We start from the raw sequence: 19,393 nt of genomic DNA, 5'->3' as shown, positions 1-19,393 counted from the left end.
TCTAATTTGAAAGTCGCATTTACAACTAGCCAGTGAAAACCTCGCGAGAGAGAGAAACTAGGTTTGCGTTCGTAAATTCAGAGCACAGAATACAACACCCTTGCAACACCCTTTAATATGGCCTGTGTCAGTAAATTTACTTAAATTGTTACAGTCATCAACGCTCTAGATAACATGTACACAGCATAACTAGGGTTACTCGGCCTCTCCTAGGGCGAGTGAAATGAGTTGTTCTCTCATTTGTGTCTGGAAGTAGCTAGCCAACTTTAGCCAGTTTACTTGGGTGCCATTGTGAGGTCAGAAAGCTCGGATCAACCCTACTTACCCCTTGGCCAGAGCTTCCAGTGTGCGCTCTGAATTTATGAAAGGACAATCTGAATTTACCAATGCGCCCTCAGGCACTCCAGAGTGAATTTAGGAAGATGTCAGATAAGTGCAGTGTCAGTAGATGACGGAATATGGTCTCTTTTTGTTAGCTGAACTCATATGGTATATGATACCTTTTACAATTGTATAATTCCTTCTCACATCTATGCGCTCTCCTCCTCTCACCTTTTCCCTTCACTTGTGGGCAGACTTCAGTGCACAACACATTAGCTGTCTGTGACCAGGCGTAAAAACCTTTCCAAGCAAAACCTTCAAACCGCTACACACAGCCTACATCGTTGTCATCATGTTCGCTAGCATCATGTCAACATAGCTACTAGAACTAAAATTTGAGTAAACTGCTACAATCATGCAGTACAGTGCACAGTCAGCAACAGTTTAGTAGTTACACTGGTGGCATTAAATTAATAAAACCAAAAGCTTACCTTGACTTGGAAGAGTTCCAGTGTTGGATAGCCAGCTAACTAACATATCATCCCTTTCTGTTTGAGCCAGGTGTTCGAGTAGGCTAACTAGCTAGAAGCATTCGTTTGCTAAGTAAGTGAAACATTTTATTTTTTATTTCTCCTTTATTTAACCAGGTAGGCTAGTTGAGAACAAGTTCTCATTTACAATGGCGACCTGGCCAAGATAAAGCAAAGCAGTGCGACACAAACAACAATACAGAGTTACACATGGAATAAACAAGCGTACAGTCAATAACACAGTAGAAAAGAAAGAAAGTATATATACAGTGTGTGCAAATGGTGTGAGGAGGTAGGCAGTAAGTGAAAATACAACCAAATATCCCTCGCTTGCTTCTTAATTTTTTAAGAAATGAATTTGTTCAAAACTGTTCAACTATTGTCTTTCTCTCTCATGGTGTCAACTACTCACCACATTTTATGCTATGCTGTGCAGTGATAGCTAACTGTAGCTTATGCTTTCACTACTAGATTTATTCTCTGATCCTTTTATTGGGTGGATAACATGTCAGTTCACGCTGCAAGAGCTCTGATAGGATGGAGGATGTCCTCTGGAAGTTGTCATAATTACTGTGTAAGTCTATGGAAGGGGGTGGGAACCTCGAGCCTCCTAGGTTTTGTATTGATGCCAATGTCATTACATAACGGCGTGTTTAATCAATTATTTGGTAATGTGAATATATTTAGCATAGTTTCATCTAAAAATGATAACTTTTTAAATGTTTCACTATTTTTATTTTTATGAAATTCACTGAGCAGGTTTTGGTCCTCCCCTTCCTCTGAGGAGCCTCCATTTTGACACACACACACACACACACACACACACACACACACACACACACACACACAATCACACAATCACACAGGGCCAGATTAAGAAATCATAGCCTTTGTTTTTTTTCTCTTCCAGGCACACCATCATTTTCTGTAAACAAATCTGTGCACTAAGATGCAATTCAATGTGTGGTAAAAAAAAAAAAAAAGAGAAAAATAGAATTTACAATAAAGCCATAATAACGTTTGCCATGTGGTATAGGCTACAGTTGAATTTTAGAATTTCCACATATGAAGATGTTTTGTTGCAGGTTTAAAACAAATCTGTCTTTTAAAAAAGCATTTCATGCAATTCTAAGTAATTTACATGGCAGTAGACAGCTGAATTTGATTTAATACCACACAAAAGGCATGAGTGAATAGTCTGACTGACAAATTGAGATCAATTCAAACAAACAATAGCCCAGGCCAATGAAGTGAATATTAGGAGGAAACATATACAGCTGAAGTCGGAAGATTACATACACCTTAGCCAAAAACATTTAAACTCAGTTTTTCACAATTCCTGACATTTAATCCTAGTAAAAATCCCCTGTCTTAGGTCAGTTAGGATCACCACTTTATTTTCAGAATGTGAAATGTCAGAATAATAGTACAGAGAATGATTTATTTCTGCTTTTATTTCTTTCATCACATTCCCAGTGGATCAGAAGTTTACATACACTAAATTAGTATTTGGTAGCATTGCCTTTAAATGGTTTAACTTAGGTCAAATGTTTCGGATTGTCTTCCACAAGCTTCCCACAATAAGTTGGGTGAATTTTGGCCCATTCCTCCAGAGAGAGTTGGTGTAACTGAGTCAGGTTTGTAGGCCTCCTTGCTCGCACACGCCTTTCTCAGTTCTGCACACAAATTGTGATTTGAGTGATTTATGTGATTGAGGTTAGGGCTTTGTAATGGCCACTCCAATACCTTGACCTTGTTGTCCTTAAGCCATTTTGCCACAACTTTGGAAGTATGCTTGGGGTCATTGTCCATTTGGAAGACCCATTTGCGACCAAGCTTTAACTTCCTGACTGATGTCTTGAGATGTTGCTTCAATACACACACACACACACACACACACACACACACACACACACACACACACACACACACACACACACACACACACACACACAGGGGATTTTAGGGTGATGGTCAAGGTCATAAGGATTAAGTAAACGTAGGCCTACTTCTTGGAATCCTTTTAGATAACATGACGTTTAGCAGCCTCTTGTGCATCCCTACAAGGAGGCATCACCCAGCATTGTCCCTGGCTGTGCAGGGAGCAGGTGCCAAGGACAAGCTATGCCTTTACTAAGTAAACACAGTAATACCAGGGACTCCCTCTCTCCCTTCCCTCTCTCCCTCCACTCTCTCTCCCTCTCACACCTGTTTTTACAAACAAAATATTATGTAATGTTTCTTTTTGACTGAGTCTAAAATATATTTTTTGTAGGTATTGCACTTGTACACAACATTTTGTTTCATTCTCCTTACCCCCCTTACTTTGTCCTCTTTTATTTCAAGTTTATGTAGCAGAACTCATAACATAGACCTACTACAGGCTGATACCGCTGTGAGTCATTCTCCCCATCTCATCCATTGAGTTCCATACCGAATAGGACACAAAGATTATGTACTACGGAAGTCTAGATATACCAGAAAAGTATATCTTGACAAAACAACTTTGTCATGTAGGGATCATGAGAAAAATAAGTTGTAATAAGAAGAGACATTTGACTTTTATTCATATGTCCTCGCTGGACTTCCGTAGATCTGTCCTTCAGCAACACAATATTGTGCCCACCATTTGTGCAGCCTTCATGAAATGTCACTTTCCCCGTTTTACTAGTTTTATTTTTCTGTACTGCTTGTTAATTGTTGTTTGTGACTGTGTTTTTGCTGCTATTGACAGGCCAACCTCTCTGTTAAAATTATTAAAGATATTAAAATAAACTTTTATTGGTAGTCTCGTAAACTTTCATTGGTAGTCTGCAACCACAGACCTCAATGTTAACTTTTCTTGCACTGAACATTCCACATTCCACATTCAATCCATTTCAAAACATGTCTTTAAATTTGAATTGTATTGGAGACAAAACTGGAAGCCACCTTTAACTGACAGACATAATGACATTTCTGCCTGGGTTAATCTCTAATAAAAATGAATGTGTTGATCCACCTTGGGCTCTGCAGCCTATCATTAATACTGCCACTTCTATTTAAATGTAACCGTATGAAATGGCCTGCTAGTTAGCGGGGTGTGTGCTAACAGCGTTTCAATCGGTGACGTCACTCGCTCTGAGACCTTGAAGTAGTTGTTACCCTTGCTCCACAATGGCCAAGACTTTTGTGGAGCAATAGGTAACGATGCTTCATGGGAGGCAGTTGTTGATGTGTGCAGACAATCCCTGGTTTGAGCCCAGGTAGGGGCGATGAGGTGGGCGGAAGCAACACTGTTACATAGAGTTTATTTCATGATTTCCACACACCAACTTTTGTTATGTCTTGATCATGAGAAAATGTTATTGTGATCTCGACAAAACAACTTTTGTTATGTTGTGATCACAAAACATATATATTGATCTAGACAAAACTAGTGATTTGTTTTAATTATTAATATGTCCTCTCTAGATTTCTGTAGTGGACTTCTATACCAGGCTGCTTATTTGTACATTTGACTGGAAAATTGTTCATGATAAATAGGTTGCATGCCTAATGGAAATGCAGGAAATTAACTGCATTTCATTGATTTCAAACTTCTCTGCTTTTGCAGGTGACTCATTGTCAACCACTCTTCGAAAATATGTGACATAGCGCCATCTTGTGTGTATTTATCGAACTGAAACATGCTGCTATTGAACTTGTTTCAGCTACTGTTTCTTCCCAAAGGGTGGCGCCATGACATACCAGGAGTAACCTAGGCACTGGTGGCAACTGTAAATCAGACCTATTTTTCACAACATGGTCTCAGAGCATTTCGTATTATTCTGTACGTAAATCCGAGACACCCTGTTTAGTATGATATGTTACGTTTGGTATGGTTACATAAGAGAGATGGTTACTTAAGGCAGAAACTGAAGTATGGTGGTTGGTCGGATGTTAAATGGAAATGCCTGGCAACCCAAAGGTTGCGAGTTTGAATCTTTTGAACTACATATACTTTTTTTGTTGCTAATTTGGCACTACATAGCATGTTAGCTAACCCTCCCCTAACCCTAACCCTGAACACTTTTACCTAACACTTCACCTAACCCTAAACTTAACCCTTTTAGCTAACCCTTCCCCTAACCCTTTAACCGAACTCCTAAACTTAACCCAAATCCTAAACCAAATTCCTAGCCACCTTGCTAGAATTCATAACATATATGTTTTGAAAATTCGTAACATATTAAACGTTTGGCAAATTCGTAAAACATACAACACATTTAGCAAATGTGTAACATATTGTACGTTTAGCAAATTCCAGATTTGAATAATATTACGAAATACTCTGAGACCAGGTAGATTTCTTTACATAATAAACGCTTGCCAAGTATTAATCCCACAATACTTAAATTATTTATCGTATCTGAATAAGGAGTCCCTTATCCACATGTTGCACGTTGATCATGCTGAAGAAAACAATAAAAAATGGACTGTCTCGCCCTATGTGGCCTAATCAGTTGGACTGTTGGCCTATGGACCTATTGATAGAATCGACATACACAGCAGTCAAACCATCATTCTCCTGTTTCAGACATACTGGCGTCTTAAAGAACAATCATTATTGTCTTGAAGTCGAATAAATGAGCTGTTTAGTGATCTGACACGTTTGCGCAATTGTCTCCATGCACGTCTCCAGATGGGTCAATCTGTTTATGGAAGCGCGCTATTGCCCTCAAGTGTTTAATTTGCGTAATCGGAATGGTCAAAGACTATTGCATTGATGTGTGTTGTATGCAGGTCAATTTGATAGATGGCCATTGTTATCGCTTTTGGGGCACATGTTTTTGTTTAGGAATGGGTTAGCGAGTGTCGCTTCCTGCGCTCATATGTAGGTGGGGTGTGCCCTCGGGGCGAGCACACCCCCATTGCCTGTGTCAGAGTATTTCAGCAAAGAGAGAGCAGCATTTTGGAGATAGTCACACAGTGGTCCACAGTTGAACAAGTTCAGACAAACTGGTGGACTATACGTTTCAGCAATCTTTTATTCTTTCTATATACCGCCATTCTCATGTGGATCTAAATCCTAGACGTCTGCCTATTTCCACAGTTTGAACCAGTGGATATTTTGCGCACATATTTCGCAAAGTGGAAAAATGCCTCGGTCTTTCTTGGTAAAAAAGTATTTCGCCAACAAAAAACCCAACTACAGTGAATTGGAGTGTCAAAATGGTGAGTAGCTTTACTTTATTTATTCCTTGTATGAAGCTGAATACATACATGTATAAAATATTACAGAATAGGAGACACCTATTTTCTCTATTCGTGTTCCTTACAATAAACCTTTGGAAATATATATATATATATATATATTTTTACATGATCTTAAGTTTTTACAACTTTATCCATTACAACTTTCTCCTTGTTGTCAACCTTTATAAATTATACTCTCTCTCAGTTTTCAAGTAAGGCCCATTATAAAAGTTCCCCCTAAACTGTACAGAGCTACCATTCATGTTTCTACCCCATGTAAATATGTGGGAGGAAATGGCCCATGAAATCTCAGCTTTGCTGAAACTTCTTTTTTGTGTGTGTAAAAATACTCTGGAGAAACTTGACAGTGGCAGTTGTTGCTTTACAAGTTGAAAATATGTTGCCTATCCAAATATCATAATATTTTTTTTATTGTGTTGTGTCGTTCCAGTTACATTAATCGTATGTACATGATGAAAACATCTTAGTATCTGACAACAGTGCTGTAAATGTACCTCTGTATTCTAACCCTTTTCCTCATCCCTCAGCCACCTCACTGGAGAGGTACCCACTAGCTGAGCTTCCAGCAGGGGACAACAACTCAGCTACCACCTGTTACACAGCGGGACTGGTATGGGACGTGAGCTTCCTTCCAGCTCTCTACGTCCCCACATTCCCCACTGATGCCTCTCCCACCCCCGGTCCCCTGGACCTCAGCTCCCCCTCCAGCCTCAGCAGCAGTGCCAGTAGCAGTGGGGAGGAGGACGAGGGGCGCACCTCTGACCCCCCCAGCCCCGAATCCACAGACACCTACCACCCCCCTCAGCGCCCCAAACGCATCAGCACCAAGAGTCATGGGGCCCCAAACGAGGATGAGAGAGTGGCCCCAGTCACTGCTGCAAGGCCAGCCTTCTTCTGCAAGCACTGCCCTAAAGAGTACACCAGCCTGGGGGCTCTGAAGATGCACATTCGCTCACACACGCTACCCTGTGTCTGCCCCACCTGCGGGAAAGCCTTCTCCAGGCCCTGGCTGCTGCGCGGCCACATTCGCACACACACTGGTAAGAACTCCTACACTTGCCATTTGGTATGACTTTGGTGGAAGGGAGGTTTGGTTACTCAGTTTATTGGATCATCATTACAGTGTAGTGGTAGACATGAGCACATGAAGAAGCCCTGTGGGCTCGTTGGTCATTGATCACTCATAGAGTACCACAGTATGAGTCATAGTACCCATAAAATCTAACGGTCAAATAAGGAAATAGTTCCAATAGTTTTTTTCCCCCACAATTAATTTTTCCCATAGGGGATTTTAGAAACACTTACAAGACTGTGAAGTTGAGGAAAAGTTCATAATCTCTGGATTAACTATCTAATGTTAGATAAATGTAGTAATTAATAAATTAGTTACATTTCTTTAAATGTGCCTGTTAGCAAAGGTGCCAGCTAGAGATGATGTGCAGGAGCTCGCAGGGATTTGTTGTCTTGCGTGATGTCTACTTTGATGCTAGTTAGCATTTTCGAAACTCTGAGAGTGAATAGAGCCGAATATATTGATGAAAGTCACCTTGTCTGAGAAACATTTACATGGCTATCAAAACGTCACACCAGGGTAAGCCTACACTAAACAGCCTGTATTTTAAGCGTTTCTAAAATCCCCTATAGGAATAATGAATGGTTGAAAACCAATTGGAACCATTTCCCTGTTTGACCTCTAGGTTTTATGGGTATTATGACACCTCCACCGTGGGGCTCTTTTGTGACTCTACCTTACTGCATTTTTTATATATATTTTTTTATTGTATCTATTATTTAACTAGGCTGGTCAGTTAAGAACAAATTATTATTTATAATGACAGCCTACCCCGGCCAAACCCGGACAACGCTAGGCCAATTGTGCGCCACCCTATGGGACTCCCAATCACGGCCGGATGTGATACAGCCTGAAATGAAACCAGGGACTGTGGTGACACCTCTTGCTCTGAGATGCATTGCCTTAGACCTCTGCACTACTCGGGAGCCCTAACAATGACTCACTGAGAATGATCGTATCATTGGCTACTGTTTGAGACAACAGAATGCAGGATTATCTTATGATGAAGGGGACAAAGAGCATAAGGAAGCTCTCAGCTATCAAACTGCCCACTTACCACCAGCAGCAACTTGAAAGTAGTAATCTAATTTGGCACTGATTTAATCATGTTAATTCAAGCCTGGTAGTGATTCACCTAGCCTGACACCAGATTCATCATTACCCTTTAAATGAGCTTTGAGGGTGATTCACTAAGGTGTTAATGAAACACTCTGCTGAGACAGCCTGAGACAGCAAAATTGATATTATTGTGTGGGGGAGAAAAGTTAGCATTGTATTGCTAATCAAAGCCAAGGTTCACAGACCCCGTCTCATATACAGACAGAGGCTTAAAGGCTTGGACACACCAATAGCATTTGCGTGCCGAGAGTACTTCGCCCCTCTGAACAGAGTGCCGGCTGTGTCTGTCTTCGTGTAGAATTGTGCGACAATGTCGGTAGTCAGACGTACATCAGCAGATGGTCCCTAAAACACACCACACAGATGAACGGCAGATCAACATTCGGTGCGGTGTGTGTGGTCCTTAAAGTCACAGTTAGTGTCATGCATCTCTAACCCATGCTCCTCCTACGATCTCCTCCTTAGGTGAACGCCCGTTCTCCTGCCAACACTGTAACCGTGCCTTTGCTGACCGCTCCAACCTGCGGGCGCACCTGCAGACTCACGCTGAGGTGAAGAAGTACCAATGTGGCGTGTGTTCCCGTACCTTCAGCCGCATGTCCCTCCTCCAGAAACACAGTGCAGCCAGCTGCTGCTCCTCCACAGCGTGAGCAGGAATGAGCCAGGCAGTTTTCCGGGACCTCAGGGCGGTGGGGGCATCTACAGACCCATACCATAAGCAAGACTAGAGGAGCCTGAACCAATCTGCCAACAGAGACCATAGATCCACCATTTACTAGTAGAAGAGGAAGTTGACCCTGACTATTCTCTTTGAATGCAACTTCCATAGCCATCTCAGTTTCTCTGTTTCAATCACATTTAAGGAACTCCTCAGATTTTCAAACTCCTCCCATTGCAAGTCAAATCTGGTAGATGTTATGAACTCTGTAATCCTGCCATTCTTCCAATCCCAATATTGTTTTTTCTCATACAGAATGTAGACTCATGGGGGTTAGTGTGACCGTGTACTTTTGAGTCTAGCCCAGCCTCGGTGTTGGCCAAGCCAGCTCCGGATCATCATGGCCTAGACACAGACACAGCTGCTGAGAGATGTAAAGGTGCGTGGGTGGGATACATCTCTCAGCATGACATACACACACAGCTGTCGCTGGTAGAGTGGTGTAGATAGACAGGGTGCTAACAGGTGCTAACAGGTGCTCTGGCCCTGACCTCTACTGGGCCGATAACAGGTGACTTCCACCGCCCCTAGAAAGAGGAAGTATGTCATCGTCACAAAGAGGATGGAGTCCATTGGTCCCTTTGTATGCTTTTGTCTCCAGTGGGTTTGTCTTAAGCCGTTATTTTGACCACACCAAGCCCCACTGTAATCTGATGTGTTTCCCGAAATAGGATAAAGCCATTTGTTTCTGTCGTCATTCCTCATGGTAGCTTTGCTCCTTCAATGTTGTTTAAATTCCTGAAAGCCATGCACTCCAGGTTACCACAGTGTTAAATATTCCCATTGTTCTCGACAATGGTAGAGAGAACCACCATTTTTGTAAGATATAAACTTGTTGTATGAAATCTATTATTTTAAACCAAAGATGTGCCGTGCCTTCTTACCTCAACTGGTAGTAGTTTTTTAAATGTTGACTAAGTGTATTAATATTATGCATCAAACACTCAGAACTGGGGGAAGAAGGGGCCAAATAAAATGTCTCATAGAAGCACGGTTTCACAGCCCTGGCTATACAGAGATGGATAAAAAAAATCCTAAGCCTTATATGGTGGTGTTTTACAGTGCAATGTTCAGATTGTATGTAGTCTTATTTCAATGTTTTACTGTGTTTGTTTGTCTTTCACTTCTATTTCAAATATTTCATAGCTGATGGATTTACATTCAATAAAGTAATTTATGTTAAAAAAAAGTGGTTACCTTTTAAAATGAGCAATTTTTTAAAAGTCTGAGTTAACACTGCTTATGCAACAGCCAGGTATGTACATGTTTGGTTAGAGACTGATAATTGGGATATGGCTCTCTTTCAGCAACTGTAAATGTAGTGTGTTGGTTGTGGATGAGCAGTTTGAGTTGGACATTGTGATGTTTAGAGAGAGGCAGGTGAACACACTGAGTGATGGACAGGTACAACTGCACGCACCTGCTCAATGTCTCCACCTGCCACTCGCCTCCTGCAGCCACTGTTTAAACACTGCGCAAGTGTGTGAAAGAGAGAGTAAAGAACGAGAATGTTGGCCAACATTCATCTTATTTAACCTTGTTCCAAGTCTTTATTTCCTTGTTTTGAGGGGGTTAAGTCTCCTACTCTGTAGCCCAGACAGTGAGTCAGAGTCTGTGTAGCCAGGAGAGTCCAAGTTCCCATGGTTTTCTGAGTGATCAGGTCTGGTCACAGAGCAGTGAGGGTGCGTGGGCTGTGGCAGAAGGTGATGTAAACTGTTCCACTCAGCCTCTGTCAGCTGGAGCAGCTAGCCACATGCTTCTTAAACTCATCATTTCCTTCACAGTCAGGAAAATATTCACAGAGCTGGAGATAAGACTTCTGTTGTGAGTTTTAGTCTGTTTAGTGAATCACATGACACATGCTAACCACTGGGTCTGGGTAGTTGTTAGAAAGAAGAGCTCTAGACATTTGGTCATACAGCTGTGTACTAACAAAGAGTCTTATATGAGTCATTTGGTTGTTACTATTGCACCTTTGACCTGGATGTTCTTGTACAGCAGGCCTTTTAAGTTCCAGCTGCTTGGAATGAATTGAGAGCAGTTTTATGTTGTGCATTTTTAACCTGTTCTCAGGCAAGGGTATCAGCTCTTCAAATAATATCACACAGCATGGCAAGTTGAAGTGAGTAATGGTTATAGTCGGATTATGCTCTCTAGTTAGTCAAAACTTCTTAATACTACATTGGAATCACTCTTTCTGTTGTATGAATCATGTCTCTGTAGTTTAATCGGATCTTTGCCACAAAGTTTATGTAGAACCATTTTAAACACAAGCTACCATTTGAAACCCCACAATATCATAACCCTCACCACACTCAGTGTTACTGTATATATTTCAAAACATTTTAATAACTGAAAACAGTACATGACACTCCTCTTCCTTTGGGAGTGTAGAATGCCTGGTTCTGAAATCTGAGAACTTTTTCCTGCTGCGCGCTTCCCAGTGCCAGAACACTCACTGTAATTTACCAAAAGTGGCTGCTATTTATGCCATAAAGCATGTGTTTAACATTCCAGAGCCCCACTGTGTTTGTGTATTTCTCTCTCTCTCTCTCTCTCTCTCTCTCTTGGTTGTATATCTATTTATGTATATGTATGTGTGCTAGTGTGAAGTGTCCCTGCAGAGAAGCAGCCCTCTCTCTCTTCACAGGAGGATCATCTCTCCCCCTCAGAGACAGGCCGGCAGGAAATGGGAGTTTACATTGGCCTACTTCACCCAAAAAAAGACAGGCTAGGAGCCGAGGGGCTAAAGTGCTAACCCTCACTGCTTACTGCCACTGCACCAAATCCCATCCCCCCCACTGCTCCCACCCACGCCCGCTCCCAGGCCCAGTCCCAGTCAGGGGGGAGAGAGAGAGAGCGGCCTTCAGTGCAGCAGCAGCCAGGGCTCACAGAGGGCTCAGGGCCTGGGATACAGGAAGGAGCTGTCAGCCTCCCATAAACACGACTCATCCTGCACCGATGATACAGAAGGCCTGGGGGTAGCTCTCCCTGGCCACACCGCTGCCGACCCGCAGATTTACACTGAGTGCTGCTGAGTTCTACACTTGTGGATTCCTACGGGGCTTTCCTTCAGGTGCCAGTCCCTGTCTGTGGTTCTCTACTCTGCATGTTTCCCAACATGGCAGTGCAGTATGCTGATTTCAGGGGGCAGTTACATTGTTTTTTCAATGTGTGCCGTGCCAAGAAATATAAACTCAACAACTAAGTAAATTGTCAGGAGAAATGTTAAGTGCAACTAGTTTTATGTTGATAGTCTTTGTAAGACATTGGGGTGTGTTTTACTTGCATTAAAGTTGTTTTTACTTGCATCTCCCCTTGAATAGCTATCTAAGCACCTCTCACCCATGTACAGTACCAGTTAAAAGTAAGGACACACCTACTCATTCAATGGTTTTTATTTAGTTTTACTCTTTCCTACATTGTAGAATAATAGTGAAGACATCAAAACTAAAAAAATAACACATATGGAATCATGTAGTAAACTAAAAAGTGTTAAACAAATCAAAATAGATGTTATATTTTATATTATTTTAAGTAGCCACCCTTTGCCTTGATGACAGCTTTGCACACTCTTGGCATTCTCTCAAACAGCTTCATGAGGAATACTTTTCCTACAGTCTGCTGAGCACTTATTGGCTGCTTTTCCTTCACCCTGCGGTCCAACTCATCCCAAATCATCTCAATTGAGTTGAGATCAGGTGTTTGTGGAGGCCAGGTCATCTGATGCAGCACTCCATCACTCTCCTTGGTCAAATAGCCCTTACATAGCCTTGAGGTGTGTTTTGGGTCATTGTCCTGTTGAAAAACAAATGATACTCCCACTAAGCTCAAACCAGATGGGATGGCGTATCTCTGCAAAAATGCTGTGGTAGACATGCTGGTGTGCCTTGAATTCTAAATAAATCACAGACAGTGTCACCAGTAAAGCACCCCCACACCACCAAACCTCCTCCTCCATGCTTCACAGTTGGAACCACACATAAAGAGATCATCCGTTCATCTACTCTGCGTCTCACGAAGACAGTGGTTGGAACCAAAAATCTCAAATTTGGACTCATCAGATCAAAGGACAGATTTCCACTGGTCTAATGTCAATTGCTCGTGTTTCTTGGCCAAAGCAAGTATCTTCTTATTATTGGTGTCCTTTAGTAGGGCTTTCTTTGTAGAAATTTGACCGTGAATGCCTGATTCATGCAGTCCCCTCTGAACAGTTGATGTTGAGATGTGTCTGTTACTTGAACACTGTGAAGCATTTATTTGGGATGCAATCTGAGGTGCAGGTAACTCTAATGAAATTATCCTCTGCAGCAGAGGTATTTCACTTTTTATTTAACCCTTATTTTAGAAGAGGTAACTCTGTGTCTTCCTTTCCTGTGGCGGTCCTCGTGAGTGCCAGTTTCATCATAGCTGTTATTGTCATGCCCTGGCCATAGAGAGGTTTTTATCCTCTATTTTGGTTAGACCAGGGTGTGAATAGGGTGGGCATTCTATGCTCATTTTCTATGTTTTGGATTTCTGTGTTGTTTGGCCGTGTGGTTCTCAATCAGAGGCAGCTGTCTATTGTTGTCTCTGATTGAGAACCATACTTAGGTAGCCTTTTCCCACCTGTGTGGTGTGGGTAGTTAATATCTGTTTAGTGTGTGTTGCACCTGACGGAGCTGATTCGGTCGTCTCTTTGTTGTTTTGCATTTTAGTGTTCAGTTTCAAATAAACATGACGAACACGTACCACGCTGCACTTTGGTCCTCACTTTCTTCCACCAACGGCCGTTACAGTTATGTATGGTACGACGTGCTGTTCGCCGTACTGTACGTTGTTATGGTTTAAGAGAGTGTGTGGCTTTACGGATGAATGGATTGTCAGAATGTCAGAATGAGTGGCACAGGTCCTTAGAATGAAAGCAATGTGAAACTGTGCAGTTGTGCATTCTTTGACAGCTAAGCTAGATATAACAATAGCGTTTGATGGTTTTTGCGACTGCAAAGTTCTTTAAATTTTACGCATCGACTGAACTTCATGTATTAAAGTGATGATGGACTGTCATTTCTCTTTGATTATTTGAGCTGTTCTTGCCATGATATGGACTTGGTCTTTCACTGAATAGTGCTATCTTCTGTTTTCCACCCATACTTGTCACAACACAACTGATTGGCTCAAATGCATGAAGAAGGAAAGAAATTCCACAAATTAAAACTTCTTCAGGCTAGGGTCCTTTTTTCTCAATTTCCGACTGACTGACTTGCCCAAAGTAAACTGCCTGTTGCTCAGGCCCTGAAGCCAGGTTATGCATATTATCGATACCATTGGAAATAAGACAGTTTGTAGAAATGTTAAAATAATGTAGGAGACTATAACACAATAGATATGGTAGGAGAAAATCCAAAGAAAAACCAAAATTTTTTTTTTTTGAGAGCCCATGCTCTTACAATGGAACGTATAAGGAAATAGTTAAATCTAGCTCCCAGTATGCAATTCCTATGGCTTCCACTGGGTGTCAGTAGTCTTTGTTAAAGGTTTCATGCTTGTTTCTTCCAAAACGAGTAAGAATAATGAGTTTTAGTACAAAGACATCTGCTTGGAAATTCATGTGTGCACCGGCCATGAAGACAAGGCGCACCTGCTAATATCGGTTTCCTATTGAACATATTTATTTCAGTATGGAATATTATAGATTGTTTACATTTTAGGGTATCTGAGGATTAAACAGAAATGTAATTTCACTTTTTAAAACAAAGTTTAGGGGTAGATTTTTGGATTCCTATCTTGGCTTGTTGAACGAGTGGATTTCTCAAATCAATGGTGCCAACTAAACAGACTTTTTGGGATATAAAGAAGGATTTTATCTAACAAAACGACACTACATGTTATACCTGGGACCCTTTGGATGAAAAATCAGAGGAAGATTTTCAATAAGTAAGTGTATATTTAATCGCTATTTGTGAATTTATGAAACCTGTGCCGGTGGAAAAATATTTTGATGTTGGGCGCCGTATGGCATGCTTTCGCTGTAAAGCCTACTGTAAATCGGACGGTGCAGTTAGATTAACAAGAATTTAAGCTTTCAACCGATATAAGACACTTGTATGTACCTAAATGTTTCAAATCCATCATTTTTATGATTATTTATTTGAATTGTGCACCCTCCAGTTTCACCGGAAGTTGTCCCACTAGCGGGACGCCTAGCCTTCAAGACTCACCTGTTCATTGAAATGCATTCCAGGTGACTACCTCATGAAGCTGGTTGAGAGAATGCAAAGAGTGTGCAAATCTGTCATCAAGGCAAAGGGTGGCTACTTCGAATAATCTCAAATATAAAATATATTTAGATTGGTTTAACTATTATTTTTGGTTACTACATTATTCTATTTGTGTTATTTCATAGTTTTGATGTCTTCACTATTATTCTATAATGTAGAAAATAGTAAAAATAAAGAAAAACCCTGGAATGAGTAGGTGTGTCCAAACTTTTGCCTGGTAGTGTATACTCGACAACCCTCCTATCGTACAGAAAATAATGGTCTCCTCTTTGTATGTTGCCTGTGAAGAGAAAGCTCACACCAACAAATTCACCTATACTGCCATTTCTCTGTCTGCAAATAGGCCATGGACAACTGCACCTGGTAAATAAAGAACCCAACAACAGTAACACCACAAGTATGTCTAATGATGGATTTCATCAGGGTTTGGAGTCTGCCTGAGGACAGGATTGGAGAGGTGGTCGAGTTGTTGGGGTGAATAGAGTGCATATTAAACAGTAATGAATCACACACTCAGTCACAGGGTCGCCAGGGATGAATGTGCTCTCTGTTGGTTTTCCTGGAGCCTGGAGTTTACTAACTGATGACGCAGGCTGCACTTGATCAGAGACATGTGTTGCTGAGGACTCAGTGCCAGTGAGAAGCAAGGAGAGGGGGAGAGGTTGAAGGACGGATGGCACTTAAGCCCTCTCCCTCTCTCCCTCTATCCCTCCTGGGCATTGCCTCACACTGGGGATTGGGGAGGAAGGGTGGCCCGTCCCACTCTGGGAAAAACAAACCCAGCCTTTATGCCAGGACAGGAAACAAGGGATCTTGACCTAAATCCACCCATTCCTTACAGTGGAGGTTCCTCAGAGGAGGAAGGGGAGGACCATCCTCCTCAGTGAATTTAATAAAAACGTAAATTGTAAAACATTTAAAAATAAATCATTTTTAGATAAAACTATACTAAACCAAATAACTGATGAAAACACACTATTTTGCAAATAAGGACTGCAGTAGCCTCAACAGCACTCTGTAGGGTAGCAACATGATGTAGCCGGAGGACAGCTAGCTTCCATTCTCCTCTGGGTACATTGACTTCAATACAAAACCTAGGAGGCTCATGTTTCTCACCCCCTTCCATAGACTTACATGGTAATTATGACAACTTCCGGAGGATGTCCTCCAGCCTATCAGAGCTCTTGCAGCATGAACTGACATGTTGTCCATCCAATCAAAGGATCAGAGAATTAATCTAGTACTGAAAGCATAAACTTAAGCTAGCTAGCATTGCAGTGTTTAAAATGTGGTGAGTAGTTGACTCAAAGAGAGAGAAAGACAATAGTTGAATAGTTTTGAACAAATTAATTTATTCCAAAATGAAAGAGAAGCAAGAGAGAAATAGAGTGTCAATTTTTTTCAGTTTCACTTACTTAGCTAGCAAGCTATGACTTTACAACACAACATTGGAACTCTGCCAAGTCAAGGTAAGCTTTTGGTATTACACATTGCTTACTGACTGTACACCAACATTACTGCATGATTGTAGTGGGTTTACTACTGCGGTAGTTCTAATATCTATGTTTATGACATTACTTTAGCTAATATAGTGACAACGATGTAGGCTGTTTGAAAACGTTTGGCTTGAAAAGTTTATTTTTGCTCATTTTGTCTGTCATAGTTGAAGTGTACCTATGATGAAAATTACAGGCCTCTCTCATGTTTTTAAGTGGGAGAACTTGCACAATTGGTGGCTGACTAAATACTTTTTTGCCTCACTGTGTTTTTGAAACAGTAAAATGTACAGAAATGAGCAATGCCACTGATGTACTCCAGCCAAACAGCTACAGGGGAGATCAGTGGCAGTCGATGTCGTTTAAGATGAGGGAGGATGATTATGAAATTAAATGAAAGTTTATGAATGAAAGTTTACAACGTAGATGCACAGGTTGAGAGAACTTTGAGTGACACAGTGACACATTCAATACTACCTTGCACACTCTTGCCTGCATCTAGCTGATCTAGGGTGTAATCATTAGTCTAACCGTTGCAAACGAGAGTTTGAATTGAACAAATTCAGGTATGTTTATCCCCGTTTCGTTCCGTTTGCTTTTGTTTAAGAAATGTTTTTCAACAGAATCGACTAAATGAATACACTCCTGATCACGCGCAAAAGGTTCATAGCAGCCACATACAAACAGCATGATCACTTTGCTTGTTGTATAATTCCTTGTCGCAACTATCTACGCACTATCCTCCTCTCACCTTTTTCCTTCGCTTGTGGACTTTAGTGCACAACACATCAGCTGTCTGTGACCACGCAAAAAAACCTTTCCATGCCAAACCTTCATATCATGACTGCTAACCGCTACACACAGCCTACATCATTGTCACATCATAGCCAACTAGAACTACTAGAACTAACGCATTAGTAAACCCGCTCCAATCATGAAGTACAGTGTACAGTCTGCAGCAAGCAGTTTAGCAGTTACACTGGTGGGCCCCGATGGCAATAAATTAATAAAACCAAAAGCTTACCTTGACTTGGAAGACTTCCAGTGTTGGATAGCCATAGCTAAGCATAGTTAAGTTATTGTCTTTCTCTTTGAGTACACTAGTTAAATAAAATAAACACTACTCACCACATTTTATGCACTGCAGTGCTAGCTAGTTGTAGCTTATGATTTCAGCACTAGATTCATTATCTGATACTTTGATTGGGTGGGCAACATGTCAGTTCATGCTGCAAGAGCTCTGATAGGTTGGAGGATGTCTTCCGGAAATTGTCATAGTTGCTGTGCAAGTCTATGGAAGGGGGGTGAGAAGCAGAGGTCACCCGATTTATGATTTTTCAACGCCGATATCGATACCGATTATTGGAGGATCAAAAAAAGGCAATACCGATTAATTGGACAATTTAAACAATATATATATATATATAATGTATATTTGTAATAATGACAATTACAACAATACTGAATGAACAATGAACACTTTTATTTGAACTTAATACATACATAAAATCTATTTAGTCTCAAAAAATTAGGATACATGCTCAATTTGGTTTAAATAATGCAAAATGTCTTTGTGTTATGTCTTTGTTTTAGTATGGTCAGGACGTGAGTTGGGTGGGTAGTCTATGTTCGTTTTTCTATGTTGTGGTTTTGTGTTTGGCCTGGTATGGTTCTCAATCAGAGGCAGGTGTCGTTCGTTGTCTCTGATTGAGAATCATACTTAGGTAGCCTTTTCCCACCTGTGTGGTGTGGGTGATTGTTTTCTGTTTTGTGTCTTCACCAGACAGGACTGTTTCGTTTCGTGTCATTCTCTTTGTTATATTTGTTTTAGTGGTCTGAGTTTAATAAATATCATCATGAACACGTACCACGCTGCGCATTGGTCCTCCGATCCTTCATCCTCCTCAGACGAGGACGACGAACGTTACAACATGAGAACATATGAAAGCTGGTGGTTCAATATTCCTAGTTCTTCAGTATTTCCAGTTAAGAAGTTTTAGGTTGTAGTTATTATAGGAATTATGATGCATTGACTATTTCTCTCTATGCCATTAGTATTTCATATAACTTTGACTATTGGATGTTCTAATAGGCACTTTACTATTGCCAGCCTAATCTTAGGAGTATATAGGCTGCTCAGTCAGACTGCTCTATCAAATCATAGACATAATTATAATATAATAAACACAGAAATGCAAGCCGTTGGCCATTAATATGGTCGAATTTGGAAACTATTATTTCGAAAACAAAACGTTTATTATTTCAGTGAAACACGGAACCGTTCCATATTTTATTGAACGGGCGGCAACCCTAAGTCTAAATATTCCTGTTACATTGCACAACCTTCAATGTTAAGTCATAATCATGTAAAATTCTGGCAAATTAGTTCGCAACGAGCCAGGCGGCCCAAACTGTTGCATATACCCTGACTCTGCATGCAATGAACGCAAGAGAAGTAACACAATTTCCCTAGTTAATATTGCCTGCTAACATGAATTTCTTTTAACTAAATATGCAGGTTTAAAAATATATAAAATGTATTTTAAGAAAGGCATTGATGTTTATGGTTAGGTACATTCGTGCAATGACTGTGCTTTTTACGTGAATGAGCTCAAATCATCCCCCGTTTGGCGAAGTAG

General features: G+C 41.0%; 1 protein-coding gene across 1 annotated transcript; it reads left to right on the top strand.

The window, feature by feature from the left end:
• The first annotated feature begins 5,654 nt into the window (after positions 1 to 5,654).
• LOC110494556 (protein snail homolog Sna) lies at positions 5,655 to 10,187 on the top strand. Its single transcript, XM_021569725.2, has 3 exons — positions 5,655 to 6,047; positions 6,617 to 7,129; positions 8,746 to 10,187. Exons 1-3 carry the CDS (start codon positions 5,972 to 5,974, stop codon positions 8,928 to 8,930), a joined length of 774 nt encoding a protein of 257 aa, XP_021425400.1. The 5' UTR covers positions 5,655 to 5,971; the 3' UTR covers positions 8,931 to 10,187.
• The last annotated feature ends 9,206 nt before the right edge of the window (positions 10,188 to 19,393 follow it).

This window comes from Oncorhynchus mykiss, chromosome 17 (genome assembly GCF_013265735.2).
Source record: "Oncorhynchus mykiss isolate Arlee chromosome 17, USDA_OmykA_1.1, whole genome shotgun sequence".
Lineage (NCBI taxonomy): Eukaryota > Metazoa > Chordata > Actinopteri > Salmoniformes > Salmonidae > Oncorhynchus > Oncorhynchus mykiss.
Note: the sequence above shows the minus strand (reverse complement) of the source record. Positions and strands in the feature narration are given on the sequence as shown.